Raw genomic sequence first — 26,116 nt, forward strand, 5'->3', positions numbered from 1 at the left:
TAAAACATGGTTACAAAGCACGGATCCACATGGATCCTCAGGATTTTTGCACTGGGTCACCCCAAATTCACCATCAGATCACATAGCATGTCCATGGCTACAGCTTGCACCAAAAAAATCACACACCCACTGTTGCCTGGGCCCGCAGTGGTGCAAAAAGGTGGTTACAAAGCATGGATCCACATGGATCCTCAGGATTTTTGCACTGGGCTACCCCAAACTCACCGTCAGATCACATGTCTGTGGCCACAGCATGAACCACAAAAATAATACATCCACTGTTTCATTTAGAATATTTTTTTTCTTGTTTTCCTCCTCTAAAAACTGCGTGCGTGTTATGGTCGGGTGCGTGTTATAGAGCGAAAAATACGGTACATCATCATTATCACAGTTCTGTATCTGCAGGTGAGGCAATGGATGTGCTGATGAACTAGCTAACTAATGAACTAAATGAGAGCCAACAAATTGAAGCTCAACAATTCATTCCATCTCTTAAAAAAAAAAAGGCTCAACATGTCCACGAATGCTCTGGAGGGTGGCAGATGGGAATGGGCCTTTTCTGTAGTGGCTGCCCATTTGTGGAATGCTCTTCCCAGGGGTTTTCAGCTGGTGCCTTCATTATACAGCCTTAGGAGTCAGGCAATAGTGTTCCTCTTAAATCAGGCCTTTGGCTGGTTGACATCCGATACCCTTTTAAAGGTGGTGTGGGAGGGGAGGTGATTGGTTAAATATAAAGCATATTTTGGGGGCCCTTGGGGTCCCCCACACCTTGAAGCCCTTCTCTGTGCGCCCCCTCCAAAGGAGGTGCCGAGAGTGGCAACCAGAGAAGAGCCCTTTCTAGTAGTAGCCCCTGGTTGTGTCATGCTCTTCCTCATCAGGCTTGCCTGCCACTGATGTTATTAGCTTTTGAATGCCAGGCACATACATTTTTCTCCTGGCTTCTGATTCTTTGAATCGGTGCAATTTCTATCTGTTGCTTTTATTTTTTTATATTAAAAAATTATATCCCACTTTCCACATCATAGGTCTCAAGTGGCCTGTAACAATTAAGTGTACAATATACACAACTTAAAACATCGCTTAAACTTCCAAAATTTAAAGTCTAAAGAATTTAAAATCTCTCTCTCTCTGAAAAGAATAACAACCACTGGCATTGACCATTTTAACCGTCTGAGATGCATTCAGGATCCAAAGGCCTCCTGAAAAAGAAGTTTTGAACAGACCTCTGAAACTCAGTAGGGAGAGTGTCTGCCTAGCTTCTTGTGGCAGAAAGTTCCACTGAAGGCACATCTCCTTGTTGACACAAGACATGCTTGTGGTCCATAGAGAAGCACTAATCATGCTCCCCCAGTGATCTCAGGGATACCTCAGGCTATCTCTGAGGTATCCTGGACGTAAAGTATTCAGGGATTTGCACACAAGTACCAGAACTTTGAACCAAGGCCGTAGCTGATGCAAGGTCAGTGGAGATCTTTTAACAGTGGTGCCATGTGTTTGTGATGTTTGTGGTGGTCATCATGTTTCAGGGCCTGTTCAGGTTTTCCTTTGCACCTCAGAGAAACCTAACTTACAGAGGTGTTGTGGGGAGAAAACAGAGTTGGGGATCTTCCTGGACAATGGAAGCTTAGATCAAAACTATGTTCTGCACATCCCAATCCCAAAGTGGGGAGAGACTCCTGTGATTCCTGTGCTTACCCAGGATTCAGTTTCCTTGGACTGAGGGGTACTGAACACTGTGCTGTACTGTATGTGTGTATATATATATATATATATATATATATATATATATATATATACATTAAAGTTTTCACAAAGAATAATCATAACCGGAGAAAGAAGCATACAAAAACAGAAAAACCACAGAACATACATCAAAAAGAAGAAAAAACACTCAATCACATAACAACAGAAAAAAAAATTAAAAACCAACTCAATTTTCTCATTTTTTCAAAATTCTCATTCGCTTATTTCTTTGACCTCCTCACGCCTCCCTCTCCTGTATTCCCAGTCATAACATTAGTTCAGCATATCCTTACCCCTTTTTCATTATAACATTTAGGTTGATTTTCATCAAATTTGCAACTTTGTACCTTAACTAATTGTCCTACCATTTTTTCATACTCTTACTGATCTTATTACTAAGTCCACTTAGGTCCATTCCAGCATCATTTTAACATTCATTAATTTTACAGTGTTTCTGTAAATAGTCTTTAAATTTCTTCCAATCTTCTTCCACCAACTCTTCTCCCTGGTCTCGGATTCTGCCAGTCATTTCCGCCAACTCCATGTAGTCCATCAGTGCTGTACTGTATATACAACCTTAGCATAGGATGGGGGAACACAAAACATTAACACTCGAAGAGATCTTGCTCCCCCATTGAGTTTACAGGGAAACCCCCAACTCAGCTTTATGTCCTGCACAGAGCAAGACAGAGAATGAGAGAGAGACAGAGAGATCCACTTCTTCAGTGCCATTCATAATCTTGTAAACTTCCAAAATGTCCATGTTTTTATTACTGAATTCAAAAGTCACAAATATGTTAGACCTTTCTTACAAAATTATCAAATAACTGTGTCGTTTAGTAGCAGATCAGCCCACCATTTATCATTTGTGAGAAGGGATTGTGGAGAGAGAGAGACAGAGAGGATCTATGCCTTAGTCTAAGGTTTTTATTTCAACAATAACAATACAAGATAAATAAAGTTCCAACTCTACGATTCTATGATTCTGTGGTTCTTTTTAATAAGTTTGAATTTTAAAATTACATTCTTAATTACTCATGCACACTGAAGCAAACACACTGGTCTGGCCATGGAAATCCCTCTCAAGATTAGATTAGGTAAGTCGTGTTGGTCAATATCTAAATAGCAATACTTTCGCAAACCCCAAATGTTTGTATTGTTCTTACAGCAACTCCTTACTGATTTTATGACAAACCAACTTTAAGCAAGCATTTTCTAATTTGACCTTCTGGGTGTTGACATAAAAAGAGCCTTGCTGGATCCAGACCGAAGGTCAATTTATAGTTGTGTCCACAATGGTCAGCTAGATGCTGCCTGGAAGCCCCCAAACAATAGGGTGGCAATATAAGGCTATGAGGTTTACATGATGACCACCATAAAACAATTAAATTGTTCATCCAGTAAATCTCTCAGGGACAAGCAACAGAAGATGCAAAATACCGTATTTTTCGCTCTATAGGACGCACTTTTTCCCCTCCAAAAATGAAGGGAAAATGTGTGTGCGTCCTATGGAGCAAATGCAGGCTCCTTGGCTTCGCAGCGATGCGCCTGTCCTGGAAGCCGGAGGAGGAACAGAAGGGTCTCCTTCTGTTCCTTCTCCAGCTTCGCTGAAGGGCGCTGCACCTTCTCCCTCTCTGCGCAGCGCCTCTCCTGTGAAGGAGAGGCGCTGCGCAGAGAGAGAGAGAAGGCGCAGCGCCCCTTGAGCAATGCGCCTATCCAGCGAAGCCGGAGGAGGAACAGAAGGGTCTCCTGTTCCTCCTCCCGCTTCGCAGCGACGCACCTGTCCAGCGAAGCCCGAGGAGGAACAGAAGGGTCTCCTCCTGTTCCTTCTCCAGCTTCGCTGAAGGGCGCTGCACCTTCTCCCTCTCTGCGCAGCGCCTCTCCTGTGAAGGAGAGGCGCTGCGCAGAGAGAGAGAGAAGGCGCAGCGCCCCTTGAGCAATGCGCCTATCCAGCGAAGCCGGAGGAGGAACAGAAGGGTCTCCTGTTCCTCCTCCCGCTTCGCAGCGACGCACCTGTCCAGCGAAGCCCGAGGAGGAACAGAAGGGTCTTCTTCTGTTCCTTCTCCAGCTTCGCTGAAGGGCGCTGCCCCTTCTCCCTCTCTGCGCAGCACCTCTCCTGTGAAGGAGGGGCATTGCACAGAGAGAGAGATGGCGCAGTACCCCTTCAGCGACGCATCTGTCCTGGCTTCTGCTTTAGCCCTGTGCAGCCTCTTTGGGCAGGGGGAGCCTTCATCCCGCTGCCCTGAAGAGCCTTGGCGTGGTTACCCCAGAAGCCAGAACAGCCACACGGTATCCCAGAAGCCAGATCAATCTTGCTGTTCTGGCTTCTGGGGTTCAGAATAATTTTTTCTTGTTTTCCGCCTCTCAAAACTAGGTGTGCCCTATGGTCTGGTGCGTCCTATGGTGCGAAAAATACGGTAAGTCAATTTGTTAGTTGCTTTATCTTGCCCTGGGCAACACTCACAGTAGTTTATCCATACCCGTATTAGATTATTTCATATCCATTTCTCCATGGCCTCCTAGGTCTCTTCCAAATCATCAGATTCAAATAGCATTTCAGTTGTCCCTTGCAAAAAGTCCTCCTTTTTGTTCAACATCAGTTTGAACCTAATAAAACTCGCTGAAAGTTCTACAGCACTGGTACATGCATCCATTCAAACTTAATACAATTAATGGCAAGATTACTTCATTATGTCCCCCAATATCCTCTATGTGAGATGAGGGGTTGAGAACTAAGTACAGTGGTACCTCGGGTTAAGAACTTAATTTGTTCTGTAGGTCTGTTCTTAACCTGAAACTGTTCTTAACCTGAAGCACCACTTCCCGCTAATGGGGTGCCCGCTGCCGCTGCGCCACTACTGCGCAATTTCTGTTCTCATCCTGAAGCAAAGTTCTTAACCCGAGGTACTATTTCTGGGTTAGCGGAGTCTGTAACCTGAAGCGTCTGTAACCCGAGGTACCACTGTATTCCAAATATGGCAACAGCATACATGTGTAAAAATGCATTCAGGTATTATTATTATTTATTAAAACTCTGTATCACCCTTCATCCTAAGATCACAGGACAGTTCACTTTATAAAAAACAAAAAACAAACATGACATACCAACAAACAAAAAAATACCCACCCCACTTTAAAAGGCTACAGATTGTTTAATTAGCCAAAGCTTTGGGAGCAGAGCACTTAATTCAGATCTCTTTTATGCATGGATTTTACAGACCTGGGATTCAACCCTTATGGAAACACTAACTACAGTACAACAAGAATATCGTACCTAGGGGGGAAGAATCTTCTTTTCTTACGAAATGGTTTGATTTTATTGAATATGCACAATCCACTGAACATGCTTTCTGTCCACCAGCATCACATGGAATATCATGGAACGATTCATTTGTTTGACCACAACACTAGAAAATGGTATATATTCTAAGTTCCGCTAATGCTATATTTTTGTTCCTGGAAGACTCTGCACTCTGAGAAGGGGAGTGGGAGGGTTTTCTTGTGACTGTTATCTTTGTTTATCATCTGAAAAGAATCAATAAATGTGTCTTTTAGTTGCAATGTAGGTGGAGCGGTGTGTAGTTTCTCATTAACCCATAGCCTCTTCCATCCTATATAAACAGCAACTGTTCATACATGTCCCTCATTCTCCACCAAGAGAAGCAGCTGCCACCTACTACAAAACTTTCTGTCTGAATACCACGAATACCGGTAAGTCTTGGAGGGATACTGGGCAGGAGGGAAGAGAAACTACTTTAGAATTTGGGGCATAAGGGAGAGAGTACTTTTTTGTGGACCTGCACTCTAACTACCTCTTTATAATTATAAAGGATATAATCATAAACTCTAAGGTTTTTATTTCAGCAATAACAGTACAAGTTAAATGAAGTTCCTTTTAATAATCCAACAACCAGTCTACTAAAACAGACCATGTATTCTAGCAAAAAACCTTGAATCTAAAAATGACATTAATGCATATTCAAGCAGAATCTCTCTCAGCACAACTGAAGCAAAATCCCAGGGTGTTCCAGGGGGTGCTTCTTTGTGGACCTGTAGTTTAACTACTTTTTTATAATTATTGAGTGCCAATGATATTCCCTGTGTGATATTGAAGTGACATGGAGCCTTCCCCAGTGGCGGAGGAAGGGGGGCGGCCCCCCAGGTGTCATCTCTGAGGAGGTGTGACACTGAGTGTTTCTGAATAGCAATGAGTAGGGCTTCATGAGTCACCAGGAGACAATGGCTATCTCAATGCTTTGTGAAAATTTATTTCATAAGGGAGTTTTGCATTGTGTGGAAATGTATGTTCTTTTGCCTATCACTGACTCTGCTGTCAGGCTATTTTAATAGGACCTCTTGAGCTCTAGAGTTATGGCAGCAGAAGAGGGAGAGAGGAATAGCCACTTCTTTAGTGTCACGCATAATCTTATAAACTTCTGTTATGCCCCTATTTTTATATTCCTGACTCAAAAACACCCAAATGGTGGGGTTTAGTGGCTGATCAGACTACCAACCCTTCTTGTGTAGGGTGAGGAAGAGATTCCTGAATCAATAAAGAATTGGGAAATCTCTTCTCTTCCCCCACAGCCCCCATAGATGTGTACTTCCATCCTCTCCTAGCTCTGAACCTCAACAGTCTGGTACTATAATACTATGGCTGCAGTTCCTGTACTGAGGTTGAGGGTAGGCAAGTAAGTTTATCTGCCCCTTCCAGTGCTGTATGGGTGAAAGGATGGTGTCAGTTTATGCACACAATGAGATTTTGCTCCTCTTTCCAAGATATTCTGAGCTGTTAGGCAGTCTCTTCCCAGCACAGCTGAGATAGGAATTAATTAAAACAGCAGTTACCAGCATGGCACTCATGAGTGCCTGGGTGCCCTCGTATGGTGCCCACAAAAGGTCTCGGTAAATATCCCCTCAAAATCCACTGGCTCAGCCTCTCCATTTAATGGGGCTTCAGTATTGAAGGCCCCCTCTTTAATATGTTCTGAACAAGGGAGAGGTGCAAAGAGCTTCTCTTTGTGAGGAAGCACAGCAGTGATGGATATAGGTGTTTTAGCCACACTGAGCCTTCAAACAAGCATCGATTTTCTGCAAAATCTGGATCTTTCATTTCCCAAACAGCCATTCCCTAAAATCACAAGGCAAACTGCTTTTAAAAGTGATCAGCCTGTTAAACGCAATTTATATTCCTTGGAAGGGGTGGGTTGGTCTCCTATCAAATGGAGAGAGAAATAGATAGAGAAATATGTCTTGACAAGCAGAAGATGTTTGGTTCGTCTTTCAAAGCACATCACAATTAGTTAGTAATCATTTACCTTTGGCATTATATTTGGCACTGGCAGGTATATTGTGTTAAAGCAATGAGACTGTTTTCCATGAGGTCAGCAAATTCTGTTAAATCTTTCATTATTAAAAATAATATAATAATAAAGTAATTACAAAGAGTAAATGAATGATCAATTTGTGAAATCTTACTGAATACATTGCTTTCTTTTCCTAGAATCAAGAACCATGCCAGAGATAGTCCCTAAGAACAAAGCCCCAGGGGTTGATTTCTGTGGGGTAGATGAATATTACTATATTGTCCGCTCAGACCTGGGCTGCTACATGAGGTCCACCAATTTCAATGAGGGCAAAGACCTAGTAGTGTTTAGCCTGCACAGTTCCTGCATGGGAGGAGATCACTACTTAGCCCATGAGGATGACCTATTCTACATCATCAAAGGAGACAACTATCGCCGTGTCAGCAACATGAATACAGACTCGGATGCTATAGTATACAGCCTCCATCCCAACTGCCGTGGAGGAGACCATTACCTCTCAGCCTTTGGATCCTTCTATATCATTTTCCAGAAAAGAGGTGTTTACCGTCGGATCACTAATATGCATGAAGATACAGATGCAGTTGAATACACACTTCACCCAACTTGCAAGGATGGTCTCTATTACTGGGGCATCAAGGATTACTATTACTTTGTAAAACCCCATGATGAATGGGGGGTCCAGTACTATAGATGCACCGACTTCCATGAAAATGTGGATGCTGTTACATACTCCTTCCATAGCGATGTTGTGAACATGCTCCCTGGAGGAATGGCTATTACCCAAGGCCCATCTTATGGTAAGTGGGAAGCTATCAAGACCATCTCCAATGACTCCAACACTCCCATTGTATGGAATAAGAAGATCACTAAGAAAGTGGGATACACCAAGCAGAAGATGAGCAGTGTGGAGCACAACTGGAAGGTTTCCATGACTGCCTCATATCAGGCAGGCGCACTCACTGAGGCCATTGCCAAGTACCAGTTCTCTCTCACTGCTGAGTATGGTGGGAAGAGTGTCAACACAGAGCAGGAAGACTGGAATGAAGCCACTGAGATCGAAGAAGCTATTAATTTGACCCTGCAGCCCAATGAGAAGATGTACATATGGCAATACCAGCTGGGTTTGGGCAAGGAAACGGTCTTGTTCTGCCGTGATATGAAATTTACGAATGATTCTACTCCACCTACAGGTATTCCTTTGCCACCTTCCAATAAGTGAAAAGAAAAGTGTTAGGCCAAAAGGCATCTTCGAAGCTTCCTTTCTTTTATAACATTTAATTGATTACTATGGGCTAATATTTAGACAATCTAGAGCTCTTGTAATGGGGAGTTAGCTGCATGCATAAGCTAAACACGAAGTGAGATTAATGATTACTATTAAATACTCTCATATGGACATACACATCCTGCTAGGCTAGTTAGAAAAGCATATCCTAGTTTGTGCATGATGCAGGTGATCCAAGCTTAATGCCTTTCAGATAAGCTACTATTTCCCTGGTGCCTATGAATCACTTTGTCAAATTTGTGCCTTCATCTTAATTTGTACCTGCTGAACTCTGGAATCTGTCCCACTGTTCTACAAATTAAATAAAATGAATAATCAGTGGTTTAAAAATGTGTTCTGTATGCTTTTCACACTTGTGTACAAAATGATTTTCAACATATATTTCCCAGAAGACACAAATACCTTCTTCCTTTTTCCAGAGTGTATTGAGGAAGTGGGGAGCTCTGTGTACAATTTTATGCTGGTGTGCCGTCAGAGACCCTCACTCCAGGGGCCTGATCCAGCACCACAAGTACATTTTTATGTCCCCTTCCCAACCAATCCCAGAATCCCCCTAATTCGCCAGCAGCAAAACCAATCTAAAGATCAGACACAGTGTTCAGGTGGTCAGAGAGATTTATGCATGTGTCCTGTGTTCACAGGCATGAGAGTGTGAGGTGACCACAGCCACTTTGGGTCACTCACCAATGACATACTGGTCCTGGGAGGCTGCCTAAGGGTGAATGTGCCCTTATAGCTAAAAAGCAGTAGCCCTTTTAGCCCCGCCCCCTCCCTGTCCTAGAGTTTCTAGAAAGGAAATGTTTTCTTTTCTCTGGCTGCCGATTGATTACTAGCCCCAATTCAAATGCTGGTTTCGACTTCCGTGGTTCAGAATCTCAGTACCTCAAGGACCTCCCCTTCCCATATCAACCTACCTGAACTCTGCAGTGATCACTTGAAGCCCTTCTCTTTGCACCCCCTCCAACAGAGGTGCCAAGGGGAGCAGCAAGAGAAGAGGCCTTGCTAGTGGTAGCCCCTGGTTGTGTAGAGCTCTCCCTCATTAGGCTTGACCACCACGGATGTTATTAACTTTCGAATGCCAGGCAAATACATTTTTCTCTTGGCTTCTGATTCTTTGAATCGATGCAATTTTTATCTATTCCTTTTATTTTATTTATTTTAAGAAATTACATCCTACTTTCCACATCATAGGTCTCAGCTTGTCCTTAACAATAAAATGTGCCATATACACAATTTAAAACATCACTTAAACTTCCAAAATTTAAAACCTCAAGAATTTTAAATCTCTCTCTCAGAAAAGGAAAAACAATCACCAGCAGTGACCATTTTAACCTTCTGAGAAGCATTCAGGAAGCAATGACTCTCTGAAATAAAACAGCTTTGACCACACCTCTGAAAGTCAGTAGGGTGAGGGTCTGCCTAACTTCTTGTGGGAGAAGGTTCCACCAGTCATCATTTGTGAGATGGGACTGGGGGGGACACCCAAGAACACAGGAACTATTCCTCAAATTATTTATTTCAACAATAACAATACAAGATAAATGAAGTTCCAACTCTACAATTCGAGGATTCTATGGTTCCTATTATTAATCCAACAACGTGCCTACTAAAACAGACCATGTATGTCAGCAACTGAGTTTGAATTATATAATTACATTCTTAATTACTCATGCACACTTAAGCACACACACTGGGCTGGCCATGGACCCCCCCCTAACCTCTAGATATTAAAAATGGTAGGATTTTGACTTATTGGGATAGGACAGGATAAATACAAGCAGCAGAGGAATTAGCCTATGGAAAATAACCTGGCCTAGCTTGAACCATTAAGAAACAATACAGGGCTAGTAAGGGCCCTTGGGAAGGCAAGAGAACTGTACTTCCCCTGCTGCCCTGAGCTGTGACAGAGACAGGGGATTTGGAAGGTTGCTAGGGTCACTACGGGTAGGTGTGATGCTGCAGGAAGAGTTGGGGGGGGGGCTTTGGCACAAGACCTCGAGTAGCAGCAGGGGAGGAGGCACCACAATTTGTGCTGGCTGGCTGAAGTTATTTTGTGAGAGTTGCCTTGGATTCCAGTGCTGAACTAATGTAGAAAACAAGCCCCTATTGGAGCTTGTTAGGGGCTTGTTAGATGGATTCCCTCCAACTAAATTCCTCTGTAAATACGTGAATAAATCATGTTTCGTAAAGCTTTGGCAGCATCCGCCCTGTCTTCAAATCTTAAAATGAGGTTGAGGGCCAAGCAGATCCCATCAGCCAAGGTCACTCAGAGTCCATGGGTTTAGGCGATAGGGAAGTTGCTTGCCTTTATTTAGCCCCATCAGAAGGCAAAGGGGGGAGGGTTCTGGCCACCAAGGTGGGGTGGGTGTGGGTCAAGGAATTGTTCATAAAGTGCCCCCAGCTAAAGCCCGGTGGCAAGATTTGGATTTGGAATATGCGGCAAGAGATGGAGTAGGCTGGACCACAAAGAGGAAGCAGCAGGAATTCTGAATTCTGTTCTTCCTAGGAGAGCCCTAGGAAGACTGAATGTGTGAATTAACCAGAGTGGACTGGGAAGTGTGGAAGGGATGTTTGATTTACTTAAGAGGAAGATTTCTGTGGAAACTCCAGGCAAACTACTGCAGCAAAGGGAATCTTTGTAGGCCAAGGAAAGACCTCCTCACCTCTTGGTGACAAAACGGGACCAATGACTCACACATCACAACGTATACTGGGATTTCAAATCACCACAACTTTTATTATCGATTTCAGATGTAGGAAACCTTGGCTTAGGCATTGGGGGTCTATCCCTCTCAGCCCTGCAGCCGGGGGAACTGAGGCACAGCGGGGTTCATCAGATCAGAGGGGGCACTGCAAAATGCATGTTTACACAGCAAGCCCCCCTCCCCCGCACGCACCTTTGGGGCGTTCACTGTGCCAGTCACTCCCTTCACAAACCTCCTTTAATGGGGAACCCTGAAAACGCTGTTGCAAGGGGGGAAGAGTCACCATTTCGCGCTCTCCTATAAGAAAGATAGACTAAAGGAATCCGCCTAAGGTCTAAAACCACTAAAGTTGTGACAATTGCTATGGGGAAGATGAAACCTGCCATGCGGGGGGAATTCCTTCCCGGTCCTTTAACAGCAACCATCATAGGACCGTAGCAACGCCTGCGAACCTGAAAAGGTTAACCTTTAATAAAGCTGGTGATCAAAGAGAGGGTCAGGTGGGTGGAGCTCCAGAGCCAACTGCGCACTCAGAGCAGGCTCCGCCCCATATTCCAACCCCTGGAGTGGAGCAGAGTGAAGCCTGCTCACCTGCGGTCTGCTCACCTGGCCCCGCCCCCAACAGCGCTGCGGATAGGTGTGTTTGATCAGGGGGCTTGGCGGAACCCCCAACGCTCCACGGCACGGGGAAGGTGGGCCACATCCTGCAAATCTCATTGAGGATCGGGGTTTGTTGCACGCCGGGGGCCTCAAATAGCACCCAGCGAGCGCTTATTCGGAGTCTAGGGACTGTGGAGTGATTTACATAGAGGCTTATATAAGAATTGCTTATACAGTCTTTCTGTGTGTCCAAAAGTTGTTTGAGATACATAACAGTCTGGCACATGTACCAGAGATGACAGCTGGAGAAGGAGGAATATTATGGAATGATTCTTTTTCCACAACACTAGAAAATTACATATATTCCAAGTTCTGCTGATGCAATTTTTTTGTTCCTGGCAAACTCTGCATTCAGGGGAGTGGCAGGGTTTTCTTGTGGTTGTTTTTTCTGTACACTGTCTGAAAAAAATCAATAAATCGTGTATTTGGTTCCAATGTAGGTGGAGCAGTGTGTAGCTTCTCCTTAATCCGTAGCCTCTTCTATCCTATTTAAACAGCAAGTGTTCACACATTTCCTTCATTCTCCACCAAGAGAAGCAGCTGCCACCTACTACAAAACTTTCTGTCTGAATACCACGAATACCGGTAAGTCTTGGAGATTTACTGGGCAGGAGAGGAGAAAAACTACTTTAGAATTTGGGGCATAAGGGAGGGAGTGCTTTTGTGGACCTGTAGTCTAAAGTGTGTTCTCCCTCATGGAGAGCACAGGTTGCGGGCGGGGCTGACAAGACACCTCACTGTTACTAGGCAAATGGTTTGGCCATCCTGTAAGCAGGGGCCGGCTGTTACTGGGGAAATTTAGATGTTGCCATTTAGTGATTGACAGCCCTATTTGTTAAATACAGGGCACGCAGCAACGGACGTCCTCTTTCGCTGCATGCTTCGGATCACCCGCCCTCCCTTCCCTAATGTTAGGCTGTTTGCTTGACATTGCTATTGCCTGTCATGGGGTCGTCTGCTTTGGGGCAGGGACCCGGTAGGAATTTTGCCATTTGGCTGATTAGTGTGTGCCACTTGGTTTTCGCCTACCGCGTAGCAAATCGTCACAACTTGTAAGGTTTGCGGTTAGGCATTGGTCTGGAATTGGTTGCTGGGGGGTATGGATTCGGCTGTGCCTGCCCCCCAAAATGCTGCTGCTGGTGGAGGGGTATGGATTCGGCTGTGCCTGCCCCTCCAAAATGCTGCTGCTGCTGCTGAAGGGTTTTACCGTTAAAGGAACCCAGGGGCTCCCCCATGCTTTTGTCCGAAACCCCCTGGCAAGGGGCTAGGGCCACGCAAGCCCCTGGGAGCATGCTGGGGAGAGGTGAGGCATGGTTCCCAGTCCCGTCTCTCTCCCCAGGTGACTTACCCTTCCTGACTTCGCGGGGGGTGCGAATGTCAGAGCTGTCCCTGTGTGGCGGTAGTTAGTGCTACCAATGCCTAAGCAACCACTCACATTGCTGTATTTGAATAAAGTTGTGGCCAAAATTATGCCAAAAACCTTAAACAAAAATTAAGTGTCAATTGTGTTTTTCTTTGGGGGGGTGTCTTGGGGACCTCGACGCGCAACTACCTCTTTATAATTATAAAGGATATAATCATAAACTCTAAGGTTTTTATTTCAGCAATAACAGTACAAGTTAAATGAAGTTCCTTTTAATAATCCAACAACCAGTCTACTAAAACAGACCATGAATTCTAGCAAAAAACCTTGAATCAAAAAATGGCATTAATGCATATTCAAGCAGAATCTCTCCCTGCACAGCTGAAGCAAAATCCCAGGGGGGTCCAGGGGATGCTTTTTTGTGGAGCTGTAGTCTAACTACTTCTTTATAATTGTTGAGTGCCAATGATATTCCCTGTGTGATATTGAAGTGACATGGAGCCTTCCCCAGTGGCGGAGGAAGGGGGGACGGGCCCCCCGGGTGCCATCTCTGAGGAGGTGTGACAAGAAGGCACACCTCAGGGGGCTCGCCCGGCCACCCCCAGGCACACACCGCCATCGTGCTGCCGCAGATGCATGTGGAGGATCCTCTGCTCGCGGCTGCACTCTCCTCCGCCATCCGTACAGCACTCGAGCGGTGCCATCGGCAAACCGGCCAGTGGCACATGCGCGGCGCCGCTCAAGCGCCATACAGTGTACCCTAACCCTCCACCACCGCTGCAGCTGCAAGCGAAGGTTCCCTCTGATGACTCTGCAGCTGCGAGCAGAGGATCCCACCGCCATACATACGATGCGCACGCATGCATGATATGTAGCAGTGCACACATGGTACGTTGTGGCACACGCGCATGCCCCAGTAGGCTGTTTGCCCCGTCCCCAGCCCTGGGTGCCTGTTCTTCTTCCTTCGCCACTGGCTTCCCAAAGGCTTTAGGGATTGGTATCTCTGGTCCCTCCAGCAACCAGAACTCCCTTCATTTACTCAGTCTCCTCTAAATGTCATGAAACACCTTGCAGGATGAGATCATGATGTAATCCAGAGGCAGAATCCCCATTCCTACCAGATTCTGAACTCGTATGCAACATCTTGGGTTTGGAAGGGGCCCATGGGTATCTTTGAGAACGCAGATGGGACTGGAAGGGGCCTCTGGGTAGGGGAAGGATTCAGCAACAGAGAAGCTAGAGCTCCCTGGAACATTTCTTTTGTAAATATTGTATAAAGTATATCTTATATTAGGAAAATCCATCCCGACCTCCAGATCTCTTTAAGAATGCAGTCCTATACAAAATGAATTCTTCTTGAATAGCAAGGAGTAGGGCTGCATATAATCACCAGGAGACAATGGCTATCTCAATGCTTTGTGATAATTTATTTCATAAGGGAGTTTTGCATTGTGTGGAAATGTATGTTCTTTTGCCTATGACTGACTCTGCTGTCAGGCTATTTTAATAGGACCTCTTGAGCTCTAGAGTTATGGCAACAGAAGAGGGAGAGAGGAATAGCCACTTCTTTAGTGTCACGCATAATCTTATAAACTTCTATTTTGCCCCTATTTTTATATTCCTGAATCAAAAACACCCAAATGGTGGAGGTTAGTGGCTGATCAGACCACCAGCCCTTCTTGTGCAGACTGAGGAAGAGACCCAAGAACACAGGATGTATACATCACTCTAAGGTTTTTATTTAAGCAATAACAGTACAAGTTAAATGAAGTTCCTTTTAATAATACAACAACCATTCTACTAAAACAAACCACGTATTCCAGCAGCTGAGTTTGAATTTAAAAATGACATTCATGCACATTCAAGAACACTTTCCTCTGCCAAGCTGTAGCAAGATCCCAAGGTGTTCCAGGGACTCACCCAGTGCTCCTTTGGAGAATTGAAGACATGGTAGAGACTGTTGTAGCTTTAAGAAATAGGATTTATACACATATTTAAACCTTCAGTCTGCATGGAGGGGGTGCAGATCTTACAGCATGGCGATGATGGGAAGTTTTGCTTCTGCACATGACTCTGGCAAACCGTTCTAAGCTGAAGCGTTCCTTCCCCACCCTAGAATGTTCAGTTCACATTGAGTTCATGAAACACCGTACCCTGACCTGTTCTTAATGCATGGTTGACCACATCTACTTTTGTTATATCAATCACTAGTAACAGCTTAATAAGGAGGTTTTCACGCCTGTCCAATTCTGTGTTCCCTTTCCCAACCATTAATCTATTGATGATTAATGCTTATATGCAACCCTTGCATTGTATTTGTGTTAACCAATCAGCAACAAGCACATATGTGGCAATGCTGTAATATTCAATAAAAGGGACTCCCCGAGACGTGCTCGAGAGATGCCTCCCATATGACACTTGCCACTCGTCTGTCGTTATTTCAACCCAACATGGCAATCCCAAGCAGGGATGCTCAGATGGTCTTCACAATCTGCACCTCCTGGACACGTTGGTGTTAGAAGGAACAAATCAGACGCCACAAGAAAATAAGAGGAGGAATAAAGAACTGGGGAATCTCTTCTCTTCCCCCACAGCCCCCATAGATGTGTCCTTCCATCCTCTACTTGCTCTGAACCTCAACAGTCTGGCACTATAGTACTATTGCTGTAGAGCATTAACTACCGAGGTTGAGGGTAGGCAAGTAAGTTTATCTGCCCCTTCCAGTGCTGTATGTGTGAAAGGGTGGTGTCAGTTTATGCACACAATGAGATAAGCAGCTTCAGATCTGAATTTTGCTCCTCTTTCCAAGATATTCTGAGCTGTTAGGCAGTCTCTTCCCATCACAGCTGAGATAGGAAATTAATTAGAACAGCAGTTACCAGCATGGCACTCATGAGTGCCTGGGTGCCCTCGTATGGTGCCCACAAAAGATCTCGGTAAATATCCCCTCAAAATCAACTGGCTCAGCCTCTCAATTTAATGGGGCTTCAGTATTGAAGGCCCACTCTTTAATATGTTCTGAACAAGGGAGAGGTGCAAAGAGCTTCTCTTTGTGAACAAGCACAGCAGTGATGGATGTCGGTGTTTTAGCCACATTGAGCCTTCAAACAAGATTTTCTGCAAAATCTGGATCTTTCATTTCCCAAACAGCCATTCCCTAAAATCACAAGGCAAACTGCTTTTAAAAGTGATCAGCCTGTTAAACGCAATTTATATTCCTTGGAAGGGGTGGGTGGGTCTCCTATCAAATGGAGAGATAAATAAATAGAGAAATATGTCTTGACAAGCAGAAGATGTTTGGTTCATCTTTCAAAGCATCTCACAATTAATTAGTAATCATTTACCTTTGGCATCATATTTGGCACTGGCAGGTATATTGTTTTAAAGCACTGAGACTGTTTTCCAAGAGGTCAGCAAATTCTGTTAATTCTTTCATTATCAAAAATAATATACATTAATAATAAAGTAATTGCAAAGAGTAAATAAATGATCAGTTTGTGAAATATTCTGATCTAACTGAATACATTGCTTTCTTTTCCTAGAATCAAGCACAATGCCAGAGATAGTCCCTAAGAACAAAGCCCCAGGGGTTGATTTCTGTGGGGTAGATGAATATTACTACATTGTCCGCTCAGACCTGGGCTGCTACATGAGGTCCACCAATTTCCATGAGGGCAAAGACCTCGAAGTGTTTAGCCTGCACAGTTCCTGCACGGGAGGAGATCACTACTTAGCCCATGAGGATGACCTATTCTACATCATCAAAGGAGACAGCTATCGCTGTGTCAGCAACATGAATAAAGACTTAGGTGCTGTAATATACAGCCTCCATCCCAACTGCCGTGGAGGGGACCATTACCTCTCAGCCTTTGGATCCTTCTATATCATTTTCCAGAAAAGAGGTGTTTACCGTCGGGTCACTAATATGCATAAAGATACAGATGCAGTTGAATACACACTTCACCCAGCTTGCAAGGATGGTCTCTATTACTGGGGCATCAAGGATTACTATTACTTTGTAAAACCCCATGATGAATGGGGGGTCCAGTACTATAGATGCACCGACTTCCACGAAAATTTGGATGCTGTTACATACTCCTTCCATAGGGATGTTGTGAGCATGCTCCCTGGAGGAATGGCTATTAGCCGAGGCCCAGCTTATGGTAAGTGGGAAGCTATCAAGACCATCTCCAATGACTCCAACACTCCCATTGTATGGAATAAGAAGATCACTAAGAAAGTGGGATACAACAAGCAGAAGATGAGCAGTGTGGAGCACAACTGGAATATTTCCATGACTGCCTCATATCAGTCAGGCGCACTCACTGAGGCCATTGCCAAGTACCAGTTCTCTCTCACTGCTGAGTATGGTGGGAAGAGTGTCAACACAGAGCAGGAAGACTGGAATGAAGCCACTGAGATCGAAGAAGCTATTAATTTGACCCTGCAGCCCAATCAGAAGATGTACATATGGCAATACCAGCTGGGTTTGGGCAAGGAAACGGTCTTGTTCTGCCGTGATATGAAATTTACGAGTGATTCTACTCCACCTACAGATATTCCTTTGCCACCTTCCAATAAGTGAAAAGAAAAGTGTTAGGCCAAAAGGCATCTTCAAAGGCTTCCTTTCTTTTATAACATTTAACTGATTACTATGGGCTAATATTTAGACAATCTAGAGCTCTTGTAATGGGGAGTTAGCTGAGTAGTATATAGACATGCATACGCTAAACACGAAGTGAGATTAATGATTACTATTATATACTCTCATATGGACATACACATCCTGCTAGGCTACAGTTAGAAAAGCATATCCTAGTTTGTGCATGATGCAGGTGATCCAAGCTTAATGCCTTTTAGATAAGCTACTATTTCCCTGGTGCCTATGAATCACTTTGTCAAATTTGTGCCTTCATCTTAATTTGTACCTACTGAACTCTGGAATCTGTCCCACTGTTCTACAAATCAAATAAAATGAATAATCAGTGGTTTAGAAATGTGTTCTGTGTGCTTTTCACACTTGTGTACAAAATGATTTTCAACATATATTTCCCAGAAGACACAAATACCTTCTTCCTTTTTCCAGAGTGTATTGAGGAAGTGGGGAGCTCTGTGTACAATTTCATGCTGGTGTGCCGTCAGAGACCCTCACTTTTTTTCATCATGGTTGTTAGCTGGCTCCAATTTTGAGGGTTGGCTTCGTTCAGAGATGGGTCCAGGTGCCTGATCCAGCACCACAACCCTGTCCAATTCTGTGTTCCCTTTCCCAACCATTAATCTATTGATGATTAATGCTTATATGCAACCCTTGCATTGTATTTGTGTTAACCAATCAGCAACAAGCACATATGTGGCAATGCTGTAATATTCAATAAAAGGGACTCCCCGAGACGTGCTCGAGAGATGCCTCCCATATGACACTTGCCACTCGTCGGTCGTTATTTCAACCCAACATGGCAATCCCAAGCAGGGATGCTCAGCTAGTCTTAACAATCTGCACCTCCTGGACACACTTTTCACACTTGTGTACAAAATGATTTTCAACATATCTTTTCCAGAAGACACAAATGCCTTCTTCCTTTTCCAGAAGCTTTTTCCAGACTTATTGAGGAAGTGGGGACCTCTGTTTACAATTTCATGCTGGTGTGCCGTCAGAAACCCTCACTTTTTTTCATCATAGTTGTTAGCTGGCTCCAATTTTGAGGGTTGGCTTCATTCAGAGATGGGTCCAGGGGCCTGATCCAGCACCACAAGCACATTTTTATGTCGCCTTCCCAACCAAATAAAAAATCCCCCGAATTCGGCAGCAGCAAAACTAGTCTAAAGATCAGACACAGTGTTCAGGTGGTCAGAGAGATTTATGCATGTGTCCTGTGTTCACAGGCATGAGAGTGTGAGGTGACCACAGCCACTTTGGGTCACTCACCAATGGCATGCTGGTCCTGGAGAGCTTCCTAAGCGTGAATGTGCCCTTATAGCTAAAAAGCAATAGCTCTTTTAGCCCTGCCCCCTCCCTGTCCTAGAGGCACAAGAAGGGCTATTTCTCTTTAACTCTGGTTGCCATTTGATTACTAGCCCTAATTCAAATGCTGGTTTTGACTCATGTGGTTCAAAATCTCAGTACCTCAAGGACGTCTTATATCAACCTACCTGAGCTCTGCAGTGATCACTTGAAGCCCTTGTCTGTGTACCCCCTCCAACAGAGGTGCCAAGGGGGGCAGCAAGAGAAGAGGCCTTGCCAGTGGTAGCCCCTGGTTGTGTAGTGCTCTCCCTCATCAGGCTTGCCCACCGCTGATGTTATTAGCTTTTGAATGCCAGGCAAATACATTTTTTCTCCAGGCTTCAGATTCTTTGTATGGATGCAATCTTTATCCATTCCTTTTATTTATTTATTTTAAGAAATAATATCCCACTTTCCACATCACAGGTCTCAGGTTGTCTTTAACAATAAAATGTACCATATACACAATTTAAAACATCACTTTAACTTCCAAAATTTAAAACCTCAACAATTTAACATATCTCTCTGAGTAAAGAAAAACAACCACCAGCAGTGAGCGACAGCACAACAGCACTTTCTCAACCTCACGTTGGGCCAGCCCTCAATTAAATATAGTGTGGCCACCTCAAGGTACACCAGTTACAAGAATTTCCACAATTTACCTCAGATCATCTAGTGGGGGACTTTTGTGAGGTAAAACTTAATGATTTAGAGACTCAGGCAGGAGTTGATCCAACAAACAAGGAAAGTTTTATTAAGCAAAGGAAGTTTATGACACAAAGTGGGTCGGGAAACGAGTTCTTTCAGGTAGAATTTAACTTATTTACTTTAACTATAAGATGTCTCAGGTTTAAACATAACACTTTAGGCACAACTCTTCTTAAACTTCAGTTACTAAACATCAGTTGGTTCACTTCAGCTAGATAAATATTCAGGTTTCCAGAAGAGATGGCAAAATGTTCAAATCAGTTTCTGTCACTTAGATAATACAGTGACCGCTCCACACATTAAATGGGGGGCGCCTTTTGCGTGGTCACACACAGCCCCCCCCATCCCAGTGCGTCTCCCGGTAGTAGGGACTGGCTTCACCCTCCCCAGGCTGGATACCTGGAGTTCTCCGCCTACCTCAGCCAATCGCCCAATCCCACCTGGGGAGGCATTGCCAGAGGATTAGCCAGGTAGGGGGAGGGACTGCCCACAGAACAGGTGAATCTTACCTGAGAAGCAGTGCCAGTTGGCTCCAGAACTTCTCCCACCCTGCCCTCCCTCAGTTTAGCCTCCTTTTGCAGGTTAACCTTCAACCTCTTCTCCACAGGTACGTGGGTGCTGCTACGTCATGGTCACTGTTGAAGGGCCGAAAAGGAACTTTCCTGCATTGGCAGCTTTTGCCTTTCCTTTAGTAAAATGTCACAACCTTGGTGGTTTCAGGCCTTGGGCAGAATCCTTTAGTCTATCTTCCTAAATGGGAGGCGGGTGCGTGAAGCGGTGACCCACGCCCCCCTTGCGGTGGTGTTCCCGGGGTTCCCTGTTAAATGGGTCTTGAGGGGAGGCATTGGCCATATGCCGAGAGGTTGTCATTGCTCTCTGCTGCAATGGCGGCAAAATGAGGGGCGGGCTCTCTGCTTGAACATATTGTGGCGATCACACAGGGCCCCCGGACGTTTGACGGTCTATTGACCCTGTGCCACCACTGTGATTGCCTTCTTTGCTGCCACCACCCCGCTTCTCACGGGGACACACGGAGTCCAGACAGTTGTTAACATTAACAAATAATCAAGTTTATTTTTAAATGCGGGAACAAGCGTATGGTTTCAATTTATTTTTATCTTGTCAGTTTCTTAATCTTAGTTCCTAACAACTCCAAACTGATTACTCCAACTATCTATCCGACTCAACCTAACAATTCCTCTCACTCTCTCACAATACAACTCTACCAACCCACACCGAATCCTCCTTCTTCCTTCTTCAACTCCCAAACCTCAACTCTCAACTCCCAAACCTCAACTGACTCTTAAACAGCTCCCACTCTAACTTTTACTGCCCCCTTGCATTCTCACTGGCCAATCACATCACACCCATTTTAAGTATTTCCTTATGACCCATCCTAGGAGGCAAACGCCACACATATGTTCTCCAGAGCCAGCCCGTTCCCCACACATTCTGGATAACCCAAACGTCTCTCTGATCCCCGGCTGGGGACTGGGAAGGATAAACGCCCAATGCCTGAGCCAAGGTCTCCCTACATCCGAAACGTAATAAAGTTGTGGTCAATTTTATTCTCATAGCACGTTGTCTTGAGTCATTATTCTGCTCGGAGGTCGCCTGGGGTTGGAGGGGACTCCATCTGTCCACGCAATGCTTATACCACTTCCTTCACAGCTTAATACTTTGACCAAAATGACACCCAGGTAGCCTGAATTCCCACAGGATCTACCTCTCCTGGCTCAGACTTAGCCCTCCCAGGACACTCCTGTCTGGATATCTTCCCCACGCTTGTGGTCCATAGAGAAGCATTAACCATGCTTCCCCCAGTGACCTCAGGGATACCTCAGGCTATTTCTGAGGTATCCTGGATGTAAAGTATTCAGGGATTTGTACACGAGTACAAGAACCTTGAGTACAACAACTCTGAACCAAGCCTGTGGCAGATGCAAAGTCGGTGGAGGTCTTTTAACAGTGATGCCATATGTTCATGGTGTTTGTGGTGGTCATGTTTCATGTCTTGAGACATTTTGGCATCTGAGGTGTGCCTCAAAATAGCCCCCTCCCCCCATTTCCACCAGGGAAGAACGGGTGAAGGAAGATGTACATCAGGGACAAGGGAGGAAGAAATATTGACCCCTGCTGCCTCAGTACATCCTGCCGCCTGAGGCAGTCACCTCACCTTGCCTCATGGGTGGAACAGCTCTGTTCTGTCTTTGTGTTCCTCTTTCAGTTGGGGAAGGATAGATTTCCTTATTGCATTGTTGGTAGATGAACACTTTTAATTTTTCATTATTTTAAAATTGCATTTGGTTGATATTTATGGTGTTTTTCAACTAAAATCTCCCAGGGCCAAAAAACATGTGATGCAAAATAGAAAGCACATTAGGATTTGTACTTATTTATATAATAATGAAGTTAATGGAAATCAACATACATATATGGCCCCTGATTAACCTTAGGAAACAAATTTACCTTTGTGCCTCAGACAAACCTAACTTACAGAGTGTATTTTTGCTTACAAATCCTGTCTTAAGGGTGTATTTGTGTAGGAATAGGGTGAGCCTGTGACCTGAATTCAGGAATGAAAGTATTAACCACAACAAAACAATGGCCAGACTGCCCAGGTAATGCAATCAACGACCATTATCAGGTATCCTCTGCTGTAGACCACCTTCTCTGCTGTAGACCACCTCCTTCTGTGATGTATGTATGTTTTAGGGGGGTGGTCTTGGGCTACAGGGTGAGCAGTTTTAAAAGTTTATATAAAGACTGCGCCATTGTTCAGGGTTCTCCTCCCTCCTGTGTGTGGTGAGTGGGGACCCTGTTGCAACAGCTTAATAAAGATCAGGCTTACTAGCTGCTTTGCTTCTCAGTATACTCTGATCGCCGAAGAATTGATGCTTTTGAATTATGGTGCTGGAGGAGACTCTTGAGAGTCCCATGGACTGCAAGAAGATCAAACCTATCCATTCTTAAGGAAATCAGCCCTGAGTGCTCACTGGAAGGACAGATCATGAAGCTGAGGCTCCAATACTTTGGCCACCTCATGAGAAGAGAAGACTCCCTGGAAAAGACCCTAATGTTGGGAAAGATGGAGGGCACAAGGAGAAGGGGACGACAGAGGATGAGATGGTTGGATAGTGTCTTCGAAGCTACAAACATGAGTCTGACCAAACTGCGGGAGGCAGTGGAAGACAGAAGTGCCTGGTGTGCTCTGGTCCATGGGGTCACGAAGAGTCGGACACGACTAAGCGACTAAACAACAACAACATACTCTGGTTGGCCTCTGTTATTTTCTCCCACCAATGGGGAATCCACTTCAGGACTCTATACAGGCTCTTGGATACCCCATAAGGGAAAAGGAGCTGTTTTTTACTTATTATATTGGACTGAGGGGTAGTGAACACTGTGGTGTACTGTATATACAACCTTAGCATAGGATGGGGGAACTCAAAACATCAACATTCCAAGAGATCTTGCTCCCCCATTAAGTTTTTAGAGAATCCCCGAACTCACCTTTGTGTTTTTAATTATATTTTTACTTACTCATGCACCCTTAAGCACACAAAATGGGCTAGCCATGGACCCCCCCCCAAACTCTAGAAATTAATAAATGGTAGGATTTTGACTTATTGGGATAGGACAGAATAAATAGGAGGAATTAGCCCATGCAAAACGACCTGGCAGCTGTGAAAGAGACAGGGGATTTGGAAGGTTGCGAGGGTCACTGGGTGTGATGCCACAGGAAGAGGAGGACGGCTTTGGCATAAGGCCTAGAATAGTAGGGGGTGGGGGGAGGCAGAAAGATCTGTGCTGGCTGGCTGAAATCTTTTTGTGAGAGATTCCTTGGATTCCAGTGCTGAACTGCTCTTGGGTTTTATTAGGGGCTTGTTATATGGACTCCCTCCAACTAAATTCCTGTGTAAATATGTGAATAAATCATGTTTCTTAAAGTTTTGGCAGCATCCGTCGTGTCTTCAGTTCTTGAAAGGAGGTTGAGGGCCAAGCAGATCCCAGCAGCCAAGGTCACCCAGAGTCAATGGGTTTAGGAGATAGGGAAGTTGCTTGCCTTTGTTTAGCTGATGGGTAGGCAAACTAAGGCCTGGGGGCCGCATCCGGCCCAATCGCCTTCTCAATCCGGCCCGCAGATGGTCCGGGAATCAGCCCGTTTTTACAGTAGTAGAAGGTGTCCTTTTATTTAAAATGCATCTCTGGGTTATTTGTGGGGCATAGGAATTCATTCAAACCTCCCCCCAATATAGTCCTGCCCACCACATGGTCTGAGGGACGGTGGACCGGCCCATGGCTGAAAAAGGTTTGCTGACCCCTAGTTAGCTCCATCAGCAGGCAAAGTGGGGAGGGTTCTGGCCACCAAGGTGGGGATGGTCAAGGAATTTTTCATAAAGTGCCCCCAGGTAAAGTCTGGTGACAAGATTTGGATTTGGAATATGCGGCAAGAGATGGGGTAGACTGGACCACAGAGAGAAAGCAACAGAAACTCTTTTGGACTGGGGGTATGAGTTTGGAGGCCCTGACCCAAACCCCAGGAGAGTTCTAGGAAGACTGAATGTGTGAATTAACCAGAATAGACTGGGAACTGTGGGCGGGACTGTTGGATTTACTTAAGAGGATGAATTCTATGGAAACTCCAGGCAAACTACTGCAGCAAAGGGAGTTGTTTCTGGCTCTTGGGACTGTGGACTGATTCACAAAGAGGCTCTTCCTGCAAGATCAACAAGTATTTTGCAATGTTGCGAAGCCATTTTTGTGTTTCCTTTTCTTGCATGCTGGTTTAAGGATTTCTTAAGAATTGCTCATATAATATTTGTGTATGCCTGAAAGTTGTTTTGAAATGCAGAACTGACTGGAGCATGCACCAGAGAGAAGAGCTGGCGATGGTATATTGGTGGACTGGAAGAAGTGGTTACTAGGTTAGTGATGATCTGTACCCAAACACCACCAGAAAGTTATTTGTGTTTAGTCAGAATCTCCTAAAGGAATGGATGTTAACCATGGTAGATGGGAAGCTATCCAGACCATCTCCAATGATTCCGGTACTCCCATTGTGTGGAATAAGAAGATCACTAAGAAAGTGGGATACAACAAGAAGGAGTTGAGCAGTGTGGAGCACAACTGGAACATATCCGTGACTGCCTCATATCAGTCAGGTGCACTCACTGAGGCTATTGCAAAGTACCAGTTCTCTCTCACTGCTCAGTATGGTGGGAGCAATGTCAACACAGAGCAGAAGACTGGAATGAAGCCACTGAGATTGAAGAAGCTATTAATGTAACTGTGCAGCCGAATAAGAAGATGTACACATGGCAGTATCAGCTGGGCTTGGGCAAGGAAGCGGTCTTGTTCTGCTGTGGTATGAACTTTACTGATAATTCTACTCCACCTACAGATATTCCTTTGCCACCTTCCAATAAGTGAAAAGAAAAGTGTTAGGCCAAAAGGCATCTTCAAAGGCTTCCTCTCTATTATAAAGTTTGATTGATTACTATTTAGACAATGTAGAGCACTCATAAGGGGGAGTTAGCGGAGCAGGATATAAACATGCATAAGCTAAAGACCAAGTGAGATTATTGATTACAGTACTAGACATATTATATACTCTCATATGGACATACACATCCTGCTAGGCTACAGTTAGAAAAGCATATCCTAGTTTGTGCACAATGCAGGTGACCCAAGCTAAATGCCTTTTAGATAAGCTACTACAGTATTTCCTGGTGCCTATGAATCCCTTTGCCAAATTTGTGCCTTCAAATTAATTTGCACCTGCTGAACTCTGGAATCTGTCCCACTGTTGTTATACAAATCAAATAAAATGAATAATCAATGGTTTAAAAATGTGTTCCGCGCACTTTTCACACTTGTGTAACAAATGATTTTCAACATATATTTTCCAGAAGACACAAATACCTCCTTCCTTTTCCAGAAGCTCTTTCCAGAGGGTATTGAGGAAGTGGAGACCTCTGTTTACAATTTCATGCTGGTGTGCCATCAGAAACCCTCACTTTTTTACATCATAGTTTTTAGCTGTCTCCAATTTTGAGGGTTGGCTTAGTTCAGAGAAGGGTCCAGGGGCCTGATCCAGCACCACAAGCACATTTTTATTTCCACTTCCCAACCAAACCCACAATCCCACTAATTCGGCGGGAGCAAAACCAATCTAAAGATCAGACACAGTGTTGAGGTGGTCAGAGAGATTTATGCATGTGTCCTGTGTTCACAGGCATGAGAGTGTGAGGTGACCACAGCCACTTTGGGTCACTCACCAATGGCATACTGGTCCTGGAGAGCTTCCTAAGGGTGAATGTG

General features: G+C 44.6%; 3 protein-coding genes across 4 annotated transcripts in view; all 3 read left to right on the top strand.

Annotated features, from left to right (window-relative positions):
* LOC310748428 (uncharacterized protein) overlaps positions 1–25,645 on the top strand; it is a 39,963-nt gene extending 14,318 nt beyond the window's left edge. The window contains exon 4 of the transcript XR_014541320.1: positions 25,374–25,645. The gene's annotated coding sequence lies outside the window, so the exon portion shown is untranslated. The remainder of the gene's footprint in view (positions 1–25,373) is intronic.
* On the top strand, positions 5,141–8,685 carry LOC310748327 (uncharacterized protein). Its single transcript, XM_083584025.1, has 3 exons — positions 5,141–5,160; positions 5,367–5,454; positions 7,247–8,685. Exons 1-3 carry the CDS (start codon positions 5,158–5,160, stop codon positions 8,287–8,289), a joined length of 1,134 nt encoding a protein of 377 aa, XP_083440151.1. The 5' UTR covers positions 5,141–5,157; the 3' UTR covers positions 8,290–8,685.
* Positions 12,135–25,645, top strand: LOC310748432 (uncharacterized protein). 2 transcript variants are annotated; one of them, XR_014541321.1, is made up of 3 exons: positions 12,135–12,305; positions 16,626–17,763; positions 25,310–25,645. XR_014541321.1 is itself a non-coding variant. In XM_083584230.1 (2 exons), exon 2 carries the CDS (start codon positions 16,637–16,639, stop codon positions 17,666–17,668), a length of 1,032 nt encoding a protein of 343 aa, XP_083440356.1. In that variant the 5' UTR covers positions 12,135–12,305; positions 16,626–16,636; the 3' UTR covers positions 17,669–18,082. The 2 variants fall into 2 exon arrangements, 1 of the variants encoding a protein (XP_083440356.1); XM_083584230.1 differs by lacking the exon at positions 25,310–25,645 and having other exon boundaries at positions 16,626–18,082.
* Positions 25,646–26,116: the final 471 nt, after the last annotated feature.

The sequence above is a fragment of the Podarcis filfolensis genome, assembly GCF_964270895.1.
Source record: "Podarcis filfolensis genome assembly, chromosome: 13".
NCBI classification, from domain to species: Eukaryota; Metazoa; Chordata; class Lepidosauria; order Squamata; family Lacertidae; genus Podarcis; species Podarcis filfolensis.

Coding starts and splice junctions, on each gene's coding strand:
- LOC310748327 (XM_083584025.1), top strand. Junction 5,455..7,246: donor TCTGAATACCACGAATACCG/GTAAGTCTTGGA, acceptor TTCTTTTCCTAG/AATCAAGAACCATGCCAGAG.
- LOC310748432 (XM_083584230.1), top strand. CDS start 16,637: ATGCCAGAGATAGTCCCTAAGAACAAAGCCCCAGGGGTTGATTTCTGT.